Here is a 23935-nt window from a genome sequence, read left to right on the forward strand (position 1 = left end):
CGGCCGGCGGCGGAGCGGGCAGCCAATAAGGGTGCTGCGGCAGAACCGGAAGTCCCGCCCCGAGTCAAGCACTACGGTGCCTGACTTCCTATTTTGCGGTGCGAGGGCTGCGGCGGTGATCTAACGGGGCCAAATGAGGGGTGGGCACCCTTGGTTTTAAAAATAAACAGAGAAGCGGGGTGGGCACCCGTTAAAGCACCAATAAAGAGGGGTGGCACCCTTAGGGAGGAATAAAGTAAATAAATGGACATAATGTAGGGTGGGCACCTGCGAGTAGAGCACCCAATCCACGGGTACAATGCAGGGTAGGCTCCTGGGCACCACACACAGGACACTTCAAAACAAAGCGTTTCCCAGGCGCTAAAGGGGACAGAAACCCTGGCCCAACAAAGCAACTGGGGCAAAAGGGGTTTCAGACAGTCCTGGGCATAAAAGAAATGGAGCAATCAGCTCCTCAGCGCAGGGCAGCCCTCCAGTCCCCCTGGCAAGGCAGAGGGGTCCCAGAACAAAGTCCAGCTACAATCCAGGGGCTGAGCAGGGCCCACGGAGGCAAGCCTTCCCCTGGGCACCAGCAGCAGCACGCCCCTGGTAGATTCCAGTCAGAAACAAGTACATTGGACATGAGGTCACATACTCATTTTATACAGACAATTCCTTTGTCTAAAGGTGCAGGCAAGGGGCAAACCAGATACAACTGGTTCCTGAGCACTTTGTTTTTGCTCAGCCCCTCTGCCTATTCACATGATGGGTCAGAGACATCAGACACACCACAAGGGGTGGAGCCAGCATTGTGAGGGTAAAGCCCAGCCCTATTCAGGTCCCAGGTGCACTCCTCCCCAGCCATCACACATGCAGGCCTCCCATTCACCACTGGGGCAGACCCATCCTGACTCCTGGAGCCTGGCACACCAGCCAGCTCCAGCCAATCACAAGCCAGACATAAATTACACAAACATGCCAACTTCTAGAAGTGGCACTTCCACACTAGACACAATCACGCCGCACACATCATTGCGCAGCATTTAATCACACGAGTCCGCACATACCAAACTCATATCTGCACTCCCCACGCATCAGGAACTACCAGGGACACACACATTCCCCATGCATTCCTATGGGAGGGCAGGCCAATCTCACACACGCACTCAGAGAGCGCACGCACTTTACACTGCGCCACAGTGCTAAAGTGCGCTAACACCAGAAATCATTATAATTATGTAACACTAAAAGGCAAAAAGTTCAGGGGTGAACCTGCCAGAAGGGCCAAGTCCAACAAATACCATCTCATCTGCATAGGTTAATATGGGCCGGGAAGCAGCCTAGGGTTAAGCTTGAAATCCTGCCTATGCCATATAAAAGCGGAGGATTTGGAGTTCCGGATCTCAATATGTACTATTTATGCCCCCGGGCACAATTTGAACACTACTGGTGCAACTTGCATATGTATACGCCGCATCTAGCGGTGGAGGAAGGAGATGCACACCCTATACCGCTACGGAATGTGCCATTACATCACAGAAGGAAGATAACACGCACAGAAATAGGCACAATACCATGTACTACTGAGGCGTGGCACAAGCTGGGGAACAGAGCAGGGAAATTACCTTTATTTGCCCCACTACTACCGATCGAGTACCACCCATCGATCTCGGTTTTGCAGGAACGAGGTGCCCTATATACACTGAAACAGATAGGTTTTGCGGGGATGGCCAATCTGTTTGCAAAGGGGTGGTTCATCTTCCTAGATGACATGCAATACATACAGAACAAGACACCATTATTTATCTTTGTACACCACAGGCTCAGACTGGTGTTGAGGGAACTATATCAGACATTCCCAGAGGAACCTCCAACACTGGCCACACTACAAACCCGGTTGGCGGTGCCCACATGCTGAAGGCTGGTCACTAAGCCATACAAAGCTGCACAGGAACAGAAAATAACCATATCCAATCAGGCATTAGAGCGTTGGAATACACAGCTTCAACCCCAGCTTACGAAGGAGGATTGGGCAGGATACTGTAGTCAAACTGAGTTGCTAACTTCCAATTGCAATCTTCACATTATACATTTTAAATACATACAGCAAGTGTATTACATCCCTGCAAGTTTGTACAAATATGGTATAAGAGATAGTGATGAGTGCCAAAGATGTGGCAGAGAAAACGCGGATTTTCTGCACCTAGCATGGGACTGTGACAAGATAAATTGTTTCTGGACAGAGGTGTCAACAAAATGATTGGAAACAGGATACAATGCAGCCCACACATCTGCTTACTAGAGTTACTCCCAAACATAAAGGGGGGCTTTCACTAATTTACAGTAATTACGCTATTAAAGGCCAAGAGACGGGTGGCAATAAACTGTGGCAGAAGATCTGTTCCCATATGGTCAGGGATGCCCGCCACCCCTTCCATCACCAATCCCAATGGTAGGAGACAGACACAGTTTCAACTTTTTGGAAGGCAGGGGGGCCTTACGACCCCCCCAGCCGTATTTATTTAAACATGAAACAAAATTTAAAACTTTAAATTAAAACGTTTTATGTATCATGTACAAAATTCAACTTTCATTACACTTGATGAAGACAGGTATCCAGGCTAACCTTAACAAATCTCTAATACAAAGATTTTCCTAACCGAGTCTAACATCATGACATAATGCATTTGCATAAGAATTTTGTACAACCTATCGTTAGGGGCCAACAGCAAGGTCTTAACCGATGTCAGATCCCTATCACCAAATTCCCACCCTCACGTGTGAGTGGCGCATCCGCAGAGGGCTTTACCCTCGTAGCCAACTGTAACTTCCCTTGTCATGGGGGCCCCCTTTCACTCGACACCATCTTAAGGTCGTCCGAGTTCCCGTGCGGGGTATCCGTAAGAAGGACAGCGTGGACTCCCCCCCCCCCCCCCTCCCCCTTTCCCTGCACTCTCTTCCGCCGGAGCGGATATCCGGCCCCCGGGAAATTCGTGGGAGGGGCCTATGGCCGTCTCCCCCTGGGCGATCCATCCGTAATGGGTGCCGCCCCCTGTGGGAGGGGCCAATGGCCACCTCCCCCGGGCGCTCCCATCCATATTGGGTGGCGCCCCCACTAGGGACCTTGAAATCACTGCTCACCGATCATGACCTTACCGCCCGACCGAAGACTAAATAAATACGACAATTAGTTATCTACTAGGGAGAAAAAACCTATGCTTAACTCAAATTACAGCTAGATATATCCAATGAACTATAACATTGCTACAAAGGAAAAAAGGTCCTATAACAGAGAACGCTTTTATTGCATATAATTCATTACATTTCTACACAGGGAAAAAAGGCCTATAGGCATGTATTCAGTTGCGTGCACGTATTTGGCATCAATTGTAGGTGAGAGAAACGATTCTAACAAGACGTGTATACATTACAATCAGCTTGCAAATTAGAACTTAGTTTACTCCCAAACTTCTGCAATAGGGGCTGGTGAGTGGGTCAAGAACTGCAGCTTGTTCCCTTGAGGGCTCACGAGCGACGAGTGGTGCAGCCTTTAGAGCGCAGGAACAAGAGGACGCCTGCCAGGATTCCCGCGCCTTTTATCTTGCAGCGGGAAGGCCGGGCAGCATCCCCATCCCGCCCAGAAGTGCACGGACTTCCGGGCGAGTGTTAGGACAACCCTTTTCGGCGGCAGGGGCGTGCTCCAACCACGCCACTATGGGCATACCGGCCGGGACACGCCCCCCGCTAGCAAAGGTTTCCCGGGGGATCGGGGCACCCAGCCATACGTTCGGGGTGACCGAGAGGTCTCCCCTTTCCATATTGGCACAATGGGTAAAGGACTTGGTATACTGTAAAGAGACACTGGCCTTACATGCAGAAGAACGTCTGAAAATGTACAGCCCAAAAAGCAGTTGAGGGCCACTAACCGAATACCTATGGGAAAGTGACACTGAAAGTGAATACAAAGCTGATTAAATGCATAGACTTTGTGCTAGAGAAAAGAAGAGTCTATACGGCGGCATGGGAACATATGACAAAAGCAATGTAGTGTGGTACGGGTGGGTTGAGGTGCTGATTTACACTGTACTGAAGTGTATTTGTTGTTTGTTGATGTATAAAATGGCAATAAAAATAAATTAAAATTTTGATAAATCTGAGTAAATTGATAGAGGTGTATCGGTTCTGAAAGGAATGCTTTTGGTCTGTACCCCAGCTGGTAAACCAATAAGACACAAAAGATAATTTGCTGTAGCCTTCTTAACTGTGCAATTTCCTGGAAATTAGATATGTCAGAGGCATCAGGATGTCAGTCTGTCTTCATTTTGAGCCATCTCCCAACTTTTTTGTCTGTTCCTTTCTATTAAATAATTATAATTTGTAGTTTTATGTAGCGCAGTTTATCCCCTGTGAGGGTATTAATGCACCATACATGGGCAGAGAGAGATTAAGGATAATATGTAGGTAATCTACATTTACCGATTCTAAAATACCGAATTTTACCGATTCGGTATTTCAGAATCGGTAAATGGTATGTAGATAAAAATGTGGTAAATATTACCGATTCGGTAATATTCGGTCTTTAAGAATCGTTATGTACCGATTCGGTCATTCCCATTCATTCCTATGGGCCTGGAGGCCCATAGGAATGAATGGGAAGCCATTCACTAATAGGGGGAACATTTTCAAGGGTGACAGGGTGTCACATTGACACCCTGTTGCACCCCTGAATAGTGCATGGGTGCACGTGCACGTGTGGCACACATACATGCCCTAAGGGTATGTATGGTCTCCACATGGCACTTTTAAAAGAGCAATTATTTGCTTTTTGAAAGGTATTCGGAATTTACCACCAACTTGTAGTTGGTGGTAAATAACGAAACTTAAATGAAAAAGGCACTCACTTGAGTGCTCCCTACATTAAGGATTCAGTAATTTACTGAAATCGGTATTTCATGTCAAGTCAAATCAGCTTTATTCGATTAATTAAAATCATAAAAGCAATCACATAATATTTTACATAAAATCAGGCAGTTCATATATAAAAAAAAGAGTCAATTCAAATTCCTAAATGTACTATAAAAGTGATTAAAATATTAAAAAACACACATGAATAAAAGGTCAATTAAAGTGCGATCATGCCTCGAGATTGTCCATCAGTCGACCTTTTAGCCTTTTTACGCATAGCTGCAACCAGAAAACTTGCAACCCCAAAAATCACCTTAACACTACCCAGTAGTTGTAAGTACAGTAGTGCAGGACGCACTTGTGTGAACCCCGCCTCTCTCAGTAATGGTAGTAAAAACTGTTTTCTGATATCAGAAAAAGAATCACAGAACATAATAAAATGCATTAGCGATTGGTCCGAAAAATTGTCACAGCTGGAAGCAATAGATTGATCAGGTTTTCCCCATACTGGATAGTTGCCAAGAGAGAACTGTATAATATTAAATCTGAATCTAACCAGCAGGTGTCGATGGTACAGGATAGTAACAATCCGTAGAGAAGGTTCAATTTCTGGAGTGGTCAGGAGCATATCATTTGCTCTGATGTTAGGTTTTAAGACCTCCACTGCTTCCAGTTCTTGCATGGCTAGTCCCAGAAAGCTCTACTTAATCCAGTTAACATCACCCTTATGTATCAGTTTTGGTGAGGTGTATAGCTCCGGCCGACCCAATCTACATAGAGTGTTCTTAATGTATACTAACCAGGAGATTTTGTTTACTCAGTCTAAAGCCATACAATCATTAAGGATAGTGTGATTGAGAGTGATTTCATCATTCAACCATGTTTTGGCCCAGCAGATTAATGGGGCTATGTGTAACTTGTCAGAAATGTATCCAAGTCCTAACTCTGAGTGTATTGAGAATACAGGGGTTGATTGGGGGACTGCTAAAAGAGATCTTAAAAATTTATTCTCTATGGTCTGCTATTTGTTTTGTGGTAAAATACCCCATAGTGATGCACCATATAATGCTATTGAGAGACATTTAGAGTTATAGACTGTTAAAAGAGCCTCAGTGGGGCGGGACCCCAAGCGTTTGGCAAAGCTCATTAGTGCTGCAGCGGATCTAGTAACAGCTATACCTTTTGCTTGAAGTTGGGGGGCCCAGGTACACTTTTCATCAAAAATTACAACCAGGTATGAAAATGCCGGAACCCTGGATACCTCCTCATCATTACAAGTAAAGCATTTTATTTTCGCAGCCTTTGGTCGTTTACCCACCACCATGACATGGGATTTTTTGTTGTTTACCTGAAGGTCAAGGGATTGCATGAACTTCCCGAAAGCATCAAGGAGTCTCTGCAGCCCCAATCCTGTGCGGGCTAAAAGCACTGTGTCATCCGCCTAAAGAAGGGTTGGTACCGCATAGTTCCCAGCACGCGGTATGTCTGGTGTGACCCCTTCCAGCGATTTTTCTAGAGAATTTATATATAGCGTGAACAGAAGGGGTGCAAGAATGCACCCCTGTATGACACCACGTTTGGATCTAAAAGACTTAGTGCACCCCCCTTCCTTAGTTACTCTAATGACAGTTGACAGTCCTTGGTGAAGTACAGCCAAAGAATTCACCAGTGGCGGGTCTATCCCTAAGTTAAGCAGAATAGACCACAGCTTGGCACGATTGACGAAGTCAAAGGCCGATGTCAGGTCCATAAAGGCCAAGTATAGCAGTCCCTCCTTGGCTTGGGTATATTTGCCGATTAGCATATAAAGGTTTAGGCACTTATCAAGTGTGCCTCGCTTGGCACTAAACCCATACTGTAGTTCGGAGAGGACCCCCTTCTCCTTCAGGCAATCACCAAGTCTCTGTAGAATGACTCTGCCCAAGATCTTAACGGCAGAGTCAATCAGTGAGATCGGCCTGTAGCAGGCGGGGTCACTCCTTGGTCCTTTTTTGTATATGGGTATTATGATGGAGGTAGCCCATGATAAAGGGAACCCTGCTGTCAATGTAGAGTTAAAAACATTTGTTAATATTCTGGCCCAGAACTTAGGCAGAGACCTATATAGATCCTCAGGCACACAGTCCGGGCCGGGTGCCTTCTTATTTTTCATTTCCTCTATGGCTTTTAGGACCTCCACCTCGTTAAAACATAATGGCACATCTGGGTATTTGGTTTACAAGCCTAGCTCTACCATAACACCCTCCTCACAGTCATATATTTTACTAAAGTGGGAAACCCAGGCCTCGTCAGTAATCACACAATCCGTGACCAAGTTGTCAATTCCCGTAAAATATGAGTGATTAATTGTAGCCCAGAATTTACTGCTATTTTTAATGACATCGGTTGACATAAGGTTTTCCCAGGCCTCCCTCTTTATGGCCTTTCTGCAATTCGCCATCACCATCTTGTAACTCTTTCTTTGCTCACCTATGAGCGTGCGATCCCTGGGAATTTGTTTTAAGGCTGACATTAGATCTTTATGAGTTTTTGCGCAGTTAGCGTCAAACCACCTGGGTTGTGTTGAAGCCTCCCGCTTGTTTTTACGTCTCAGATCCTCCTTGATTTGGGTACAGATGGCAACAAAGGAGCCGATAATGTCTTTATCAGCTGCCTTGTCATCTGTACAAGTTACCAAGTCTGCATGTACCTTAGTATCAAGATCCTGCATAAACGTATCTGGGACTATCTTGGCCCAATTGAGTCTCCTCCCCTGGTCCTTGGGAACAAGTTCATTGGTGGGACCAGCCTGTCCATCCTCCCGTATAGTCATAACTTCCCCCAGGGTCACTAGCAATTCCAGGGGGTTATGATCACTAAAGGCTGATATTACGACTTTGTAGGAAACAGTCATTTTTGCTATGTCAGTTGTTACAAAGATAAAGTCAATCACTGTATCCGCATCTCTACCTTTGAAGGTCGGGGCACTGCCCTCTCCCCTAGCCCCGACTACCTCAAACAGGTTCGTAATGGCAAGTAGATTTTCCAGAGCTTCCCCTTGTAGTGCATGTTCTAGATGGGTAGTGATAGAGCCAGGAGGGCCCAATTGCTGTTCTGCCATACAATCCCACCTACAAGGATGTATATTAAAATCACCCATTAATATTACATCGAATAAAGCTTTGTGTTTTGACTTCTAACCATCTAAAAAACTAGACAACGAATCTAAATGCAGGTTCTGCGTGTTCTTGTCTGGGGCATTATAAAAATTGATCAGTAGAATAGTTGAGTACTTAGGTCTTATCCACTCTAAACATAAAATATTGACTGAACTGGTCTCCAGCTTTCTAAATGAGCCCATTAGTTTGAGTGAGATAAGCATATACAGCCCGCCTTTGAGTCTCCCGGCTAGACCAGGGGTCGCTTTCATACAATGGCTGCTATACCCATCCAAACAGAAGTTATCCTCAGTATCCCAAGTCTCCTGTAGGGCAATAATATCGAATTTGGACACAAAGAGAGACCATCGGTCATCTCCAGCTTTCTTTCTCAACCCCGCCACGTTCCAGCTCAATAGACTATGGGTGACACAACTGTCTTTCTCCCTCTCCAGTATTATGCCGCCCTGCTGTGTGTGGGTTAGTCAGTCATTAACATCCAAACTAGAGAGGGGGGAAAATCTGTTTGTCACACTTAAAGTAGGCTGACTCCCTTGGGTCTGTAGACTGGGTAAACATGGTGGGATTAATCCCTGGGCCTCTTCCCTCAGTCTAGACTGACGTGTTTGATAGGAAATATTCTCCCTACCTGGGACTCTCAAAACAGGGCGCAAAAAGAGTGGTGCTCTTTGGGTATGAGTATTAGGCTGACGGAAAATGGAAGGGGAGTAAATGTGAGGAGGATAGAAGAACCCAAGTGGGAGCGGCCTAATGCCAGTCCCATCAATCTCTGATCCATCCCACAGCAAGCTGTCGGCAATATTAGCCTTATTAAAGTTAACCACCACACAATCCCCTGGTATACATTTCTTTCTCTAACCTACCCAGTCTACACGTCTAACCATGTTAATGTTTGCAGCGACCTCAACACTCCCGCTACTAAACTGGAAGCACCACCTTTTAGTTCTATTCATAAGATCAGACTCAGTTTCCACTGATCCATTTGTTAAACAAGGTACGCCTGTTAAAATTACCACTAAGGGTGCGGCGTGTGGAGGAAGGTTTAGAGTGCCTAAGTTGCTCATGCCAGATCTATGTTTAGAACTCTCAACACCAATGGATGTTTTTGGCCTCCCATTGGGGGAATCGTTTTGTTTCCCCCCCACATAATGTCTCAGCCCTGTGCCCCTGTGAGGTGTTATTTATGGGCAAGGTGGCAGGGATTATGTTTAGATGAGGGTCTATGATCGGGCTCTTGCTTTCTGTTGATGACAGGTCCCCATGACCTTCCCAACCATGTTTGTGGGCACTATGTTGTATTCTGAAATCCTTTATAAACTCGTCAATGTGTTCACATTTCTTTAAAATATTGGCCACACATGAGTTCAAGGTATCTACTGTATCCTTAGCAATGTTCACAAGAGCAGACTCCAGTCGGGATTCAAATAGTTCCTCTAATTGTTCCACCAGGTGTGCAGGGCAGCTAGGGATGGGCTTATCAACAGGTATTACTTTGGGTTGTTTACGTGGTCCCTTTTTGTGGTTGCGTTTTCCTCTATGGTGCGTAGAGTCCCAGTCCTCTGGCTGCCCAGCACTACTCCTATTTAAGGTTTCCAAGTTGCCCACATCACTAGGGGATTCCTGTGGTGCGTTCATAATCACAATGTCTGGTATTTAAATTACCGTTCGGTAAACTACTGAATCCTTAAACCTAACCAAATAATACACCAGTGCAATCCAAAATAGTCACTTTTATCCCTTGTGCAATTTTAGCACTTTCTTGTCAATCTATGTCCTTTGTCAGAAGCAACTTCCAATAGCCATATGGTGTCGGTAATTCAAGCTTTAATTTTCAATTGACAATGATCCACAGCTGACGCGCGTTTCGCCCCGTTCGGGCTTTCTCAAAGCTCTGAGCTTGCGTATTGCACACAGTTTCTTTTTTGGTTTGTAAATGCCGCTGGTATATCCTTATCCGATCTTTCCCACATAGACGTGTCACCATCGTGTAGTTTTCAATCTTATCAGAAAACGAAGTGTAGTATGTCGGTCTTCCACAATATAATGCTGTTATGGAGCCATCATAAGTTCCATTTATCCTCAAAGTCAATGGAGGTCCGTTCTAGGCGCCATCCCTGCAATTTGGCGGCAATCTCTTTCGCGTATCCTCTCACTTCATTTACCTGCCACTTGATCTGCTAACATAGACCATCCTTAAACCTGCCTCCTACATCTCAAACCCTAAATACCGGTCGGTAACGGCAGAAATCCAATGATTTCAGCCGTTACCGACCGGTATTGGGCTACCTATATCTGGCCCTAAGTGATTTACCTAGAACCACAGGATGTTGAGCTCACTCCGAGACTCGAACCAGGATCCCCAACTCCCTAGTCGGCAGCTCTGGCTGCTGTGGCACATCATCCTATGTGTGTATTAAATTAAACTCTCATGGACATGAAATAAAGTGAATCCCAATCCCTTTCCTGCCATAACGCCTTCCTAGGCCTCTTCTTACAACAAGCACATCCAATTCGGCAACCAAACAGTTCACAAGAAAGGGAGTGGAGGGTTTTGGGAGCATGGGGACGAGCATAGTTTACAGCCAACTTTGATGGTATTCATGTCCTACAGAGATATCCGTTCCCATGTTTTTATAATGAAGATACCATCTACAATTAGCGGGAGGTTGGGAGGGACATTAACAGGGAAGGTATAGGATAGTGGATTTATTCTCTTCTATTGGATCTCCCTTTCAAGTAGATATTGGTCTTACAAGCTTTTTTCAATTTTTTTGTCTCTTAAAATGTCTAATTTACGCCCTTCGTATCCAAATATTGTCTGAGCTACAGGAAGAACAGCAGGACCTGCAGGAGGACTTAAAATAATCTTCATCAGCTGTGCAAATAGAGGGGCTACTGGTAGCTCCAATGGCTGACCACTGCAATAACAGGAGGGCCAAAGTGCCACTCCAAGGAAAAACAACCAAGGCTCTCCAAGTGCAGCCATTAGTACCTGAAGAGACATTCCAGTTCAGCAAGAATAGAAATGTTGATGCAGTGCTCAGCCTCTTTTTTAGGTCTCACTGGTGTTAGCAGTGCATAGCGCTGCTCCAGCGAAAGACCTATTGTTGTGGGTTTGCCGGGAATGAGGACAGGGGGCGTGCACGCGCTTTTCCTTGGCGATTTGAACTAGTGGGCGCGCACGCCCAGGCCGGCGCCGTGCACATCTCCTGTCCCACATTCGCGCGCAGACACAGCCACACTCACGCATGCGCGCGCACACACACACACACATACACCCACGCAGGCACAATGCATCAGGACGCACTTACACAGACACACAGCCCCACATATACATACGCACAGCTAACAGACACACAATCACACATATACATACACACGCACAGCTACACACGCGCACATACACAGCTAAATGCGCACACACCACCCACTCCCCCCCTCCCCTGCCGCCACCCCCACTACAACTAAGCCCCACTTACCGCATCGGCGCAACTCCAGACTTCAGCCGCCACCGCGGGGCTCTCCCTCGGGCATGGGAGCCCCGCGTCACCACTGCGCTTCTCCTGGCCAGCCACTCCGTGGGTGCGAGCTTCCAGCCGGAAACGGAAATCCCACCCCACGGCAGTTTTCTTCACGCCCACGTCTTGTTAAGCACTTTCAATTCACAGACGGTGCGGCCTAAATCACAAAATATCCAACCCAGATATGTCTACTATTCCTGGAGATGATGGCCTTGATGATTCTGCCCGGATCCGAGGTGTTTATTCAATATTATTCGACTGTTTAAACTTTGGATTAATTAAAGGCTCGGATATGCGCCTGATGCATGTGTGCGCGCCACTCAAGGTGTCAGGTTTCATGGTGATGTCAATGGTTAAAGAGAAAACATTGCACTGCCATAGACTTTCATCAGGATGTTGCTTTCTGTAACACATTTTCATGTATTTATGTCAACTGACAGAAAATTTGACTTTTTCATCCATGATTCTATTCCTAAAGTTTGAATACAGAGGCCCTCATTGCGAGTAACCTGTTAAAATCCCAGCTGTTTCCGGGGCCTCGAATTAAGGTTACCGGGGCTGCGGGAATATCAGGTGCGAGGAAATAAATAACAAATTGCATGTTTAGGGGATAACATGGAGTAATCAGGTTGTTCGCGTCAATTAAAACGTGTTTTGGTCCAAAGTCTCTGCGTGACCTTCAGGTGATGTTGTGAAAGACAGATGTAGCCACTGTCTGGAACGTAAAGGCGATTGCGCGGCGATGAGAAGTGAATTCCATCGCACCACATTGAGAGGATTCTGGGACACAATAACATTTCAAAATCCTTAGGTAAGTAAAATACATACAGTGAGGGCATATTAATTATAAATATATTGTATGTGTGTAGTGGTGAGGGTTAAAAAATGATTGCAATTCAAACAGGAGGCATAAAACAAAAGGTGAAAACTCAGAAAATAAAGATAGACACAGCTTATAGAATACAGATGTGCTTTAAATAAACAGATTCCTTTGCCGGCCTGCAGCTGCAGAGCTGTTAAATCATATAGACAAAAAGCAGCAAATTAAGTGGACAGATAAATACCTACACTCTAAAATTTGGCGTCAAAACTGGACAATTCCAAAAACAGAGATGTGGAAGTTTCAGTTTGGTATCTTCCTCTGTCTCCGCCTTTTATCAATGCAACGAAAATGTGGTGAGTGGCAGCGAAGAACAGAAGAGTGAGCTTTTTTAGCTAACTAATCCCGAGAAGAGTAATCTGAATATTTGATGTGAATAATGTCAGATGTTAATTTTACTCCAGACGGGTTCATTCAGTGATGTAACATGTACGAAAAGTACCAGTCATCAGGGAGCTGCTTTTTTGCATGCCGATAGTGTCTTAAATACATGTAATGAGGTCACTGAACATACAACAACCCATGATGCAGATGCAATCTGCGCTAAAATATGCACACAATGTGCTGTCCTTCTATAGTATTGATATTTAGATAGCGCCTTATGAGCCCTTGCGAACACCAACTTGCTAATAGAATCTGCTCCAGTCCTACAGTTTGTAACTTCGTGCTTTTGTCTGGATAAGTAAAAAATTGTACGCTGGCTATCAAACAAAACAAGCATTTACATTGCAATAGGTCTCGCAATTACATTGTTTTGAGCTATTGGCATTGAAAATGTTATTGTGTTTTTTCCCTTCGTGAAGCATTCATCAAGTACTGGTGTTGTAAATGACAGTGCCTTTTATTTATGTTTTAAAAATGAAAACAAAAATAAAAGGCATTTTTATTTGCAATGTCAATAGCTCAAAATCGCGTAAATGTGAGACCTATTGCATTGCAAATGCTTGTTTTATTTAGGAGTTTTCAAACCCAAATGTGTGCTGGGCAGCCAGCTTTGTGACAAGGAATGTTCAGGACTGCTTCTTCCCTTCTAAGTAGAAACTGGACATAATCCCACCCAAAATTGATCAAAGCAAACTTTAAGGGCTACCATACTTTTCTATTTGCCACTGAAAGCACGTTGAAGCCAGATGCCCTGCTGCAGGTCAGATGCCAAGATTGTGTTTCGAGGAAGGGGAATGATGTTATTCAATAGAGTAATTTCTTGCTATTCTGCTACATTTGGAGCATTTACTACCATTTCCATCTGTCCACCACTTCTCCAGCCCACTTTCCATTTCTGATGTTGGGATGAGTGTTCAGTATGTTCAGTTACTTCAACTTTTTATTTACTATTTTCAACAGCAATTATGGTTATTCTTACCTTCCCGAGCTTCTCCCAGTAATCTGAACACTCTGACATCCCTCGCAGGCTTGGTGGGATGAACCAGAAACACAGATTGACAAATTCGGGCTGCAAATTGGAAGTCAGAAATGAGAGGTTAAGGAAAAAAAAAGGTTGCATGAAAGGTAGGGGAACAGGGCTAAGCCAAGAATGTGCAAAGAGTAGAACAGTATGCCTATGACAGTCAATGCAAACACAAGGAGGAGATGGACGGAGTGCTGACACTTTTCAGACACTCGCCCCCCAGTCACAGATCTGGGTTGAATCCATCATCGTTCTTTAGCTCACTTCACCACCCCAGTTTAGACCCAGCCTTATGCAAATCAGCCTTGACCCTGTACCTCATGGGAACAGTCCAGATCGAACTGCCAAGCAAGGTCTTCCCTGGACCGAAAACAAGCATCCTGGGACTGGTTTCGGGGTAACACCCCTCATAAGCCAGGCTAGCTTGAATCCAGTGGCAAAGTGAGCAAGGGACCTACGTCTAGGAATACGCTGCCAACTGAAGGCAAACAGAGCAAACACAAGGAGCGAACACTAAAATCCAGTTTATGCAGTCCCTGTACACCCAACAAACTCAGAGACAGAATTCTTGTAGGACGAAGCAAAGCATTCAGTCAGACAGTGGATACCAGCAAATAGTTTTTGCATTCTGTTTCTCTACTTTGAAGTGTGACCCCCAAAGTCAAATTAAGAACCACGTCAGACCTCGTCAGACCTCTCAAGCAGGTCTTGATACTCCAACAGGATCTGACACTGTGATGTCAACAAGAGGCCCACTCTAACAGACGCCGATATGGCTGGAGGGACAAAAAGTAGGAGCAGGCAAGGGTGTTAGCTACATCTCCCTGGGACAGAGCAGGCTTCTTTGAAGTTAATCAAGTCCTTGGATCCATCCCACAAACCATTCTGTCAAGGGCACAACAACATCTCCGCACACCACAAGGCTTTTTGTCCCTGTCTTGAGAGCATGCTCATATCTCATTCACACCCATTGAAATGCTAATTGCTGGCTGGCCGAAGGGAGAGAGCAAAATACTGATGCAGCTTCTAGGGACTTCAAGCAGGGTAATTCAATATTTATTGAAAAGTCTGACTTAACAGTGAGTTGGGCTTGTAGTACATAATTTTAAATAGTCCAAAATAAATAAATAAATGTATAGCTGTTTCCTAGACTGAGATAACATTTATTAACGTGTTAATCGCAGCGTAAAATCCACCGCAGTGCAGGCGTTTCCTTGCACGGGCGGGACTGCGTCCGCCAACGGACGTGCACAGTACTACGGAGGTAGTGCTCTCGACGGCCGTTGGCCGACGCACACAGTGAACGGGTTAAACCTAATATCGTATCCTAATGCTTCCCTATGGAACCGCCAACCTTGTTACAATGAAAATAGCTCTGAGGTACAAGGCACAGTAATGGCATGCTTAAAATTAAGCTTTACATGTCCTACTTTTAAATGCCATGCACTTTGTCTTGATGGGTAGTAAGGCTTACAAAGGGGTGACTTATAAACATTTAAAAGGAGAGTTTTAGTCCTGTGAAAAGGGATTATTTTGACAGGTCAAATTTGCAGTTAAAACCTGTCCAGCAAAGCTATTGGTGGCAGGCCTGCTGCAATCATGTTCAAATTGGCACTGTAGTGGATGGTACAAGCGGTGCTGCAGCCCACCTGTGACATTTAAATTATAAGCCCTGGAAACACCTTGGTACCATATATTAGGGACTTATAGGTAAGTTAAATATGCTAATCAGATGTAAACCAATTTTACCAAGTTGAAAGAAGCACTGTACCACTGGTTAGCAAGGGTAAAGTGCACAGAGTTCTATAGCCAGCAAAAATAGGGTTCAGCAGAAAGGGAAAAGTCATTCAGGGTGACACTGCAGGAATGGATAAATATAGTAATGTGACACTATGAGCAGACCTTCTCAACCACCATTTTATTCTTCAGAGCTCCTTGTTCCAAAGTCCCCCGAGGTACATTAGCAGTGCAGTCTAGTACACTGCCTACTTCCATTTTGTTGGATGGTTACACAACTGCTACTATTGCTGTTCCTACTGTGTGTAGAAATGTTGTTCTGCTGCTGCTGCTTCAGCTACTTTGTGGGTTTGCGAATACCGCATTGCATGCTGGGGTGAAAATCGCTCACAAAGAGTTGGCTGTCAAAACCTGCCTGATTTTAATGCATTCAGGGTTCAGCTGATTTCCTGTCCAGTAGTCTTTCATCGTCTATCCTAAATGTGCTGTTCAAGTTTCTGGTGTTACCCAAATAACCCATTTCCAGCCTGTTTGAAATCCAAGTTCACTTCTTTGTGGTGTATTACACGGAGATTGACTGCAGCAGTATTGGGTCACAGCCACTGAACTACACTTCTCGAACCTGGGGAAACTACAACAAAGGACACAAGGATCACAGTCTTGAAACATGCTTTGTTATGTTGTGTCTCATACCTTGCCCTGATTGACTTGAGATCATGAGTACCCAATGTATAGAAAATGCCATGCAAAGAGGAACTGAAGATTGTAGAGTCTTTGCAGTTTATATCTATTGACTAACATCTTGAAGCTCATTCCATGTGAAAGTAATTGTAGCACTAAGACGCACAGGGGCCTATTCAGGTAAATTTACAAATGATTAAACCTACACAGGTAAATTTACTCTCACATATTAGAGTACATTTTCATCTTTTGGTTAGTCCCTATTTCCAAGTGGAAATGTTTTCCAAGGTGTACACTTACAAGATACCAGGGGGTGTAGCTTTACTACTACTTGTACTTTTTATGCATTGTCAGAGATCTCCACCACCTTGGTGGAGATCTCTGTCATTGTGGAGGGGGACGCCCAATGGGAAGGAATAGAGAAAATCATTAAGGTATATTAATATTAATTTATTAAAGTATATTCATTGTTTTAACATATTTTATTTATTTCAAACTACAAATGCAAAATTAATTAATTAATACACATATTTTACCCATAGAACTAATACAATTAGGTGTTAAAGAACATTGCCTCTTCAAAATAGAGGTTTCTTAAATAACAAATATATTTATTTATTTCATAAATATATATTTTCACCCCAAATAAAAAAATCCCTAAATAGCAGTTTTAGTTTGTATTAATATTTAGTAAATTGAAAAGTTGTGTTTAATGTAAATCAGACTTTAATTTATAATAAAACTATAACATATTTAATTATTTTTAATGTTGCATATTTGTAAGACATACATATATATATCTGGGGTTCATTAATTCTATTAAGTCCCTGCTTCCACTATTTACTCTATATTGCTATTACATTGCTGCAGTACCCGTGAGGGTCATTCAGTGGTGCTGAACTTACTCCAAGGTTGGGCTGGAGGGCATGTACTACTGGTTTGTCACCTTTAGAGCAGTAGTAATTTTAGAATGTAGTTTGTGTATAGCAATGGTGTTACTCTTTTGTGGGTGGGTGTTTGTATTAGCATGCCCTTCCATGATCTACTCCTTATCACTCCCTTAACTACTCCTTATCACTCCCTAAACCCCTCCTTATACCTTCCAAAATCTGTCCCATTTAGTAGAAGATATTCTCCACTTCCCACCATTCCTCAGAGGCGGCCAGCATGGATCAGGGGAGGGGAGTGGGGGAGAGGATGTAAAAATATTAAATAAAAATCTTACCCGATTACCCGGTATATCCTCTGCCTTCCCGCTGTTGTCTCTCCAGCCGGAACAGGGAAGCAGGAAGTACCCGGCTCCCAGGCTCCCCTGAGCCAATCACAACGCTGCAATGCAGCTGATTGGTCTGATTGGTCTGAGCGCTGTGGATCATTGCTCAGGCAGGGAATGGGGGCCTGGGCATGTTCTCAATGCAGACTGTAATGCAGGCTGAATTGAGAACAGGGAAAGTGCGCATGAATGTTTGGCTGGCTGAGACATTCATGCGCAGGTTGGGCGTCCAAACCACTCCTCCCCTCCGCTGCTCTGTAAGCAGAGCAACCCCACCCGCCCACAAATCTGCCGCAGAGGAGAAACATAAAATGATAATAACAAGTTATTATCATTTTAGGTTTTCTTTATTTCACTGCTGCAAGCTGAGGGGTTACGCTCCTCCGCCTTAGTGGAGGAGCCGCCACTGCCATTCCTCCTAGTCAGTCACACATTTAGTACTAAATAAGCGTGCAGGGATCTCTCCATAGATCATATAAGGATGTTGGAACTGGAGATTACCACCAGTCAGTTTGTAAATTAAATTTTGTAGTAAGTAGTATCACTGTAGTACTGCTGAAACTACTAAAAAATGCAGTATATGAATCGGGCCCATAATCAATAGAATAATATTTGAGATTTGCCCTTGAAGATTTTGAGATCTTCATATTTTCAAAAAAAGTGCTCTCCAGTTTTTGTTGAAATTAAAGTAGTAAGCACCTTTTATGATGTATCTCTGACGAATTAATGATCTTCATTGAGGACTAGTATTCCTGTGCCATTTCTGTTTTCTGTGTTTTCTCTGCTCTTCTGGTACCAGATTTCTTCTTTGTGTGTGAACGAAGCTGCATGACTGCGTCCCATAATTTACACATATGATGTGTCTGAAATATCAGACACATGCTACATGACCTGGGGAAAATTTAGGACATATATTCCCAACTCCCATAGGCCTGAGATGTTGGGAGAAACTAGTATAACGTGCTGAATTAAATGTATTTAGAAAGCAAACGTTAAGAAAAATGATGAATGAGTAAATGCACTTGGGATAGCAAGTAGTTTGTAAGGACCACTTCTCTAGAGCAGACAATGGAACAAAACATGTCTGGGCACTGCACCCAGACGTATCGTATATCCGCTTACCTCCATCAACAGTCGGAACCCATCCCTTTTCTTCATCTCTTCCAACATGAATCTAAGGAATAAAAACACACGTCAGTTCCCCAAAGAACTTCAAAATGGTCTCTGCTGTATTCTTTCTAGACCAAGCACCAATACACGACCAGTCACAAATGCATTGACTCAACAAAAGCTGGAAAGGACCAATTTTTTGACCTCCAAATTCCTATTCTGTTCTTAGATCTCCATTACACATTAGTTGTCCTATTCTCATCAGTGTCCTCAATAAGTACAAATGATTGCTCTTAACCTGTCAACACACAGCTAATTAAATTTCACATCTATCTAAAATGGAGGACACAGACATCCTACATATATTTCCTGAAATGGAACCAAGCCCTAGCATAGCTCTGTACGAAGCCTCCTTAGCTACATCTGGAAGTGGTGAATGGCTGGAGTGGGAATAATAGAGCCAACCCTGTACCTTAGTTTGACCAGGCCTACAGGATTGCTATGTAATGAGGGAAAGAGAAAATGTAAGACCTGGAAACTTCTTTTCTCATATAGGTTAATGGTCATCAAGGTTGGTGGTGTTACTTTTATGTGACTGTACAGCGTCAAGGCCAAACTGAAGTCTCTTTGGAAGGTCTTTGTGGTTAGACTACTGTAGTGCCCACTTGTGGGGATACAGTGCTCCAGTAGTATCCGAGTTTCCTATAGTACCATTGTTACTATCAGGCATTGGCCCGATTTGGATTCCACTTTTGCTGCTTTGGTGCCCTGTCCGTTGTGCAGAATTCCCAGAGTTCAGTCTGACCTTTGGATTGGTTAGTGGTTCTGCTTCAACTAGAGTGCTTGATTTCTCTAGATCAGCGCTTCTTAGTCTTTTGACTTTTGTAGCCCCTGACACGCTACTGGAAGCCGGGTACAATCTCCTAAGCAATTTCTTTGATTTGAACCTCAAAACCATACACAAAAATACCGAAACAAGTATACATCAAACAAATACACAAATTAAAGAATATTTTATTTCGTTCACAAATATGCAAGAATCAAAATGTACATTTTTAATTTGAAAGTTGGATCATTTAAAAATGTTGCTTTATTTCTACAAGATGCTAGATTCTAGTGCATCACTTTGTTTTTGCTCTCAATGTATGCTTTCTTTTTTCCAGCATATACCAGTGCTTCAATAGAGGTCGCCAATCGTCTATTCTAGTTCCCATTTGCTGTACTTGTGCTGCTCTTATCATAATATGAATACCAACTTACATTTTAGCCTCCAATTTCGAATTTCTTAACATTTATAGAACATATCACAATGTAACATTTTCTGTTTTGCTTATTTATATACTGTATTAATCTGCTAATAATATTTAATTTTCTTAACAGTGACTGAGCAGGTGTCACAGACCCCAGTTAAGACCCCTGCTATAGATTTAGCTTCTGTCTCAATGGATGGGTCCTTTTAGAATAGTGCCTCCCATCAGATACAAGGTGCTCTGGACCATTAGTTTGCCGTTTGAGCAGCAAAGGAGTCCACAAGACACTCCTTTCGATGGTTTTATTTTTGTTAATACTTTACTTCCCCTATATGCCTGGGAGATCTTACAAATATGGTATTTTCCGTCCTGGATTCAATTACACAATCCCAGCCCAGGCAACCCTGGCTTTCTCGGTATTCAATTCAGCCCTCTACCCCTGGATTCTATGAACCTGCATCTTGGTACAAACGATGCAGTTCCTTCAAGAGGATCCCAGCATATTGTCTGACATCAGCACAATTTGTAGGACCCATCCAGTTGCTCTGTCAGTGTTCAGTTATATATCTCAAGTGCTGCTGCAACAACCCTAAACCATGCCTTTATTTATTATCCCTTGTGTGTCCATAAAAGCCTTGGAATACAAGTGTGTGGGATCCTCTCCTATTAGTCCTTATCTTTAGGTTTTCTTTGAACTTTCCCAAGTCATCGCTTGTGATTTCCGGTATGGTGATTTGTTAAAGCTATCCCTACACGTGGAAGCTTCCCCTCTTGGCTCAATGTGCCACTTGTCACCATCTGAGCTCGTTTGTATTCTATGTGCTCTGCTCGCATGGTTTTATCGCACCCCTGGCCTGTATGAGGTATGACACTGATTCCCTGCCTGTTGAAACTGAAAGGAAGGGTATTGGGGACTACTATGCTCAGAGTTCCTGGAATACAGAGATTGCTAAACTGTGCATTGGTTTTATGACGGCACTCAAATTTTGCTATTCCATGTTGTACATTGCAGTCCTAGTAAGTGTAGCCTTGTTTTGAAGTTGGCGCAGTGAAGCGAGGTTTGCAGAAATTAGTAAAGTCAACCTTGTACTCAAGAAAATCTTCAAAGATTTTCCAAAGTCTTATTGCATTCTTCCCATAAAAAGAGCATGCCTCCTGCTCATTGGCACCCATTTGTGAGTTTCAGTTTATCACATGTTCCTGATTTCATGCACTTGCATTGAAAAAGCGCATAAATGTAGCGCCAAAATATATGGATTTTAGCACTACATGCTCCAACTGGTCAGGAAATGGAAGTTTGGGTCTGTTGCTTTGGCGTTTTACCTTTGCTTGATTTGATGTTTACTGGTTATTTTTGCATTAAATACACCGATTGTATAGTTTCTTTTACACAGTGGACCCTTTCCCGCCTTTTTAGACCAGCTTTTATTCATTGCACAGAAACTGCAAACATTTTCAGTGTTTGGCGCAATTAAACGACAAAGATTAGTGAAAGAAAAATTAGCGTCTGAGTCCTCTCTTCACCGCAGTACATTCAGGACAACCAGTAGAAACACGTGAAGGAAATGTTAACTAGAAAACAAGAAGAACAATGGGAGAAAGCAGAAAATGCATCAGGTCTTCATGACAGAAATGGTGAATAGGATTTTTTTTTCATTTCACAGTATGCGATTATATTTTATGGACAAAGGTGACTTGGCATTTGTACTAATGTTGCTCATCTGCAGGCCCTCTAAGATTGGGACGTAGATCTGGGAGGACGTCAGAGAAATATTTGAGATGAGAGGTAGGTTTGGAAGGATGAGAGATACGACAAAAGCATGCGGAGACAAGAGAGAGTTCTCAGATGAATAGAGGAGAGGAAAGGCGGGTGATAGAAAAAGAGGTGGGGAAAGTGACTAGGACAGTGGTGAGAGAGCATTTAGGGAAGATGGGTACATCATGAGAGAGAAGGAGGTGACAGGACAGCACTGGGAGAAAAAGAAGAGAGCTAAAGTCTAGAGATTGAGGGGAGATAATGACTACTGTGAAGCTGAGAGGTAAAGTAACAGACTGAGGAAAATGAAAGAGGGGAAGAGGCAAAGGTTAAAAACGGTTTAGGAGAAACCTATGAAGATGAGTAAATCAGAGAAGTAGAGGCAAGAATTCTGTGGTAGATAATGGCCAAAGTGAAACTAGAGAAAAAGGTGAGAAAATGCACGCGATTGAAGCAAGAGAAAAAACATAAGATATAGAAGTGGAAATAAGACTGGTAGAGAAATTAAAATAAATTCGGTATTGGTAGATGTGAGAGCATTTGCTATGATGTTTACCTGAATAGTGGGTCTGACATGTCATTAATGGGATATATAAAGGTAAACTTAAGCTTATCACTTCTCAACAAGAGTATTTAATAACATAGTTAGAAACAGACTTTAGGATTGTCTTGTGGGATCTAAGTCGTCGGAGTCAGGTGTTAGCATCCACAGAGGACCAGAGTGTGTCCAAATGGCCGTACTGCAAGACTTAAAAATTATCATAGAATGCAGTGATATATGTGCTTTGGTCTTGCTCGAGCCACAGGTTACTGCATTTCATACCATTGACAAACTCATCCTACTCAACCAGCTTTAGGAGGGAAGGATTACAGGCGTAGCCCGGCACTGGATTTGTTCCGGATCAGCATTGGCTGAACAGTGTCCTTCTGTCTTCCTCTGATCCTTTTTTTCCCCCCGAAGTTTTATATAACGCGAACTTGACCTGAAATCAGGTATCAGAGTGCTTTACATGAGCACCTGTTGCCTTGAATGAGGACACCTTCATTTTTGTTAGCCACGAGAAGATTAAGCAATTTGCCCTGAATCACAGGATGTTGAGTGCCGTTGCCGAGACTTGAACCCGGTTCCCCAGATTTGGAGTCAACCGCCCTAACCGTTAGGCTACATCCTCTCCCCTTTGTTTCTTTCCCTTGTGAAACCACAAGACTCCTCATTATTGCTTATTCATTTCGGTATTTTGATACAGCAGCTATACTAGCAGCACACGTTAGGAAAATACTATCAAGTACCAGAGAGTATGTACATCTAAATGATAATCCATATGTCCAATGTTTTAAATTACAATCTTTTGTTATTAGGCAGTCAGTGCATCTCTGCCAGATGCTGAGAGATAGAAGCTTTGCGGGGGAGTTTGAGAAGTAGTCTGGCAGTAGCATTCTGAATACATTTGTAGGCTGTGTAATTGGTATTTAGGGAGACCAAGATACAGTGCGTTGCCATAATCAATTCCAAAATGGACAACGGTTTGAATAGCCAGGAAGTCGAAGCTGGTTGGGATAGAGGGTAGAATCTTCTTTAGCTATTTAAGAAGATAAACCTGGTACATTTACTCTGGAGATTTGAGATTCCTTATTGAAAACACACATGAAGGATGTGCCTTGGTGTCTAAAGAGCATGGCCAAAGGCATGAGATATAAGTTGAAAAGGGTGGGAATAAGAGATGGTGCTTGGGGAAGCCCACAGGAGATGGATTGAAGAATTGACTGCAAAGATCCTAAGCAAACTATTTGCGACCTTCTTATAAAATAATTCATCCCAAAGCCTTCCTTTCAAAACCGGCTCATCGCAGCCTTGACATCAGGATGGCATTAGAAAAGGTGCAGAAGGCTGCAGAGATCTCCAGCTGAATGAGAATTGCCAATCCTCATTGTTCAAGGATCATTTGTTTAATTTAGCATGGCTCACTACTTCAGAGCCATGCAGAGGACAGAAGCAGGCTTGGGCTGCTTAGAGGAAAGTGTTTCTCTGATAAAGTTAGACATTTGCCTCTTAAAGTCTCTCTCAACTACTTTCGCAGCATATGTTAGCATGGACATGGAATGATAATTACTTAATGCCAACGGGTTGGCTGATAATTTTTCAGAAGTGGGATTATTCAAGTCTGTTCACATGCATCTGGGACTTTAGCATCAATACATGATAAGATATTCACTCTACAAAGTTTAGTCAAAAAAAGGTCCCCCAGCTAGATGAAAATATTTTGCCAGACCAGGATT

The 23935-nt window shown here is 43.5% G+C and overlaps 1 protein-coding gene across 1 annotated transcript in view; it reads right to left on the bottom strand.

Annotated features, from left to right (window-relative positions):
- The window catches only part of LOC147749048 (cysteine sulfinic acid decarboxylase-like), a 289794-nt gene that overhangs the window by 70112 nt on the left and 195747 nt on the right, over positions 1-23935 (bottom strand). Inside the window, exons 13-14 of the mRNA XM_086965583.1 lie at positions 18665-18716; positions 13807-13896 (exon numbers count right to left, since the gene is read on the bottom strand). Of these exons, the coding sequence (XP_086821709.1) occupies positions 13807-13896; positions 18665-18716 (142 nt within the window). The remainder of the gene's footprint in view (positions 1-13806; positions 13897-18664; positions 18717-23935) is intronic.

Source organism: Lissotriton vulgaris, chromosome 1_1, assembly GCF_964263255.1.
Source record: "Lissotriton vulgaris chromosome 1_1, aLisVul1.2, whole genome shotgun sequence".
NCBI lineage: Eukaryota > Metazoa > Chordata > Amphibia > Caudata > Salamandridae > Lissotriton > Lissotriton vulgaris.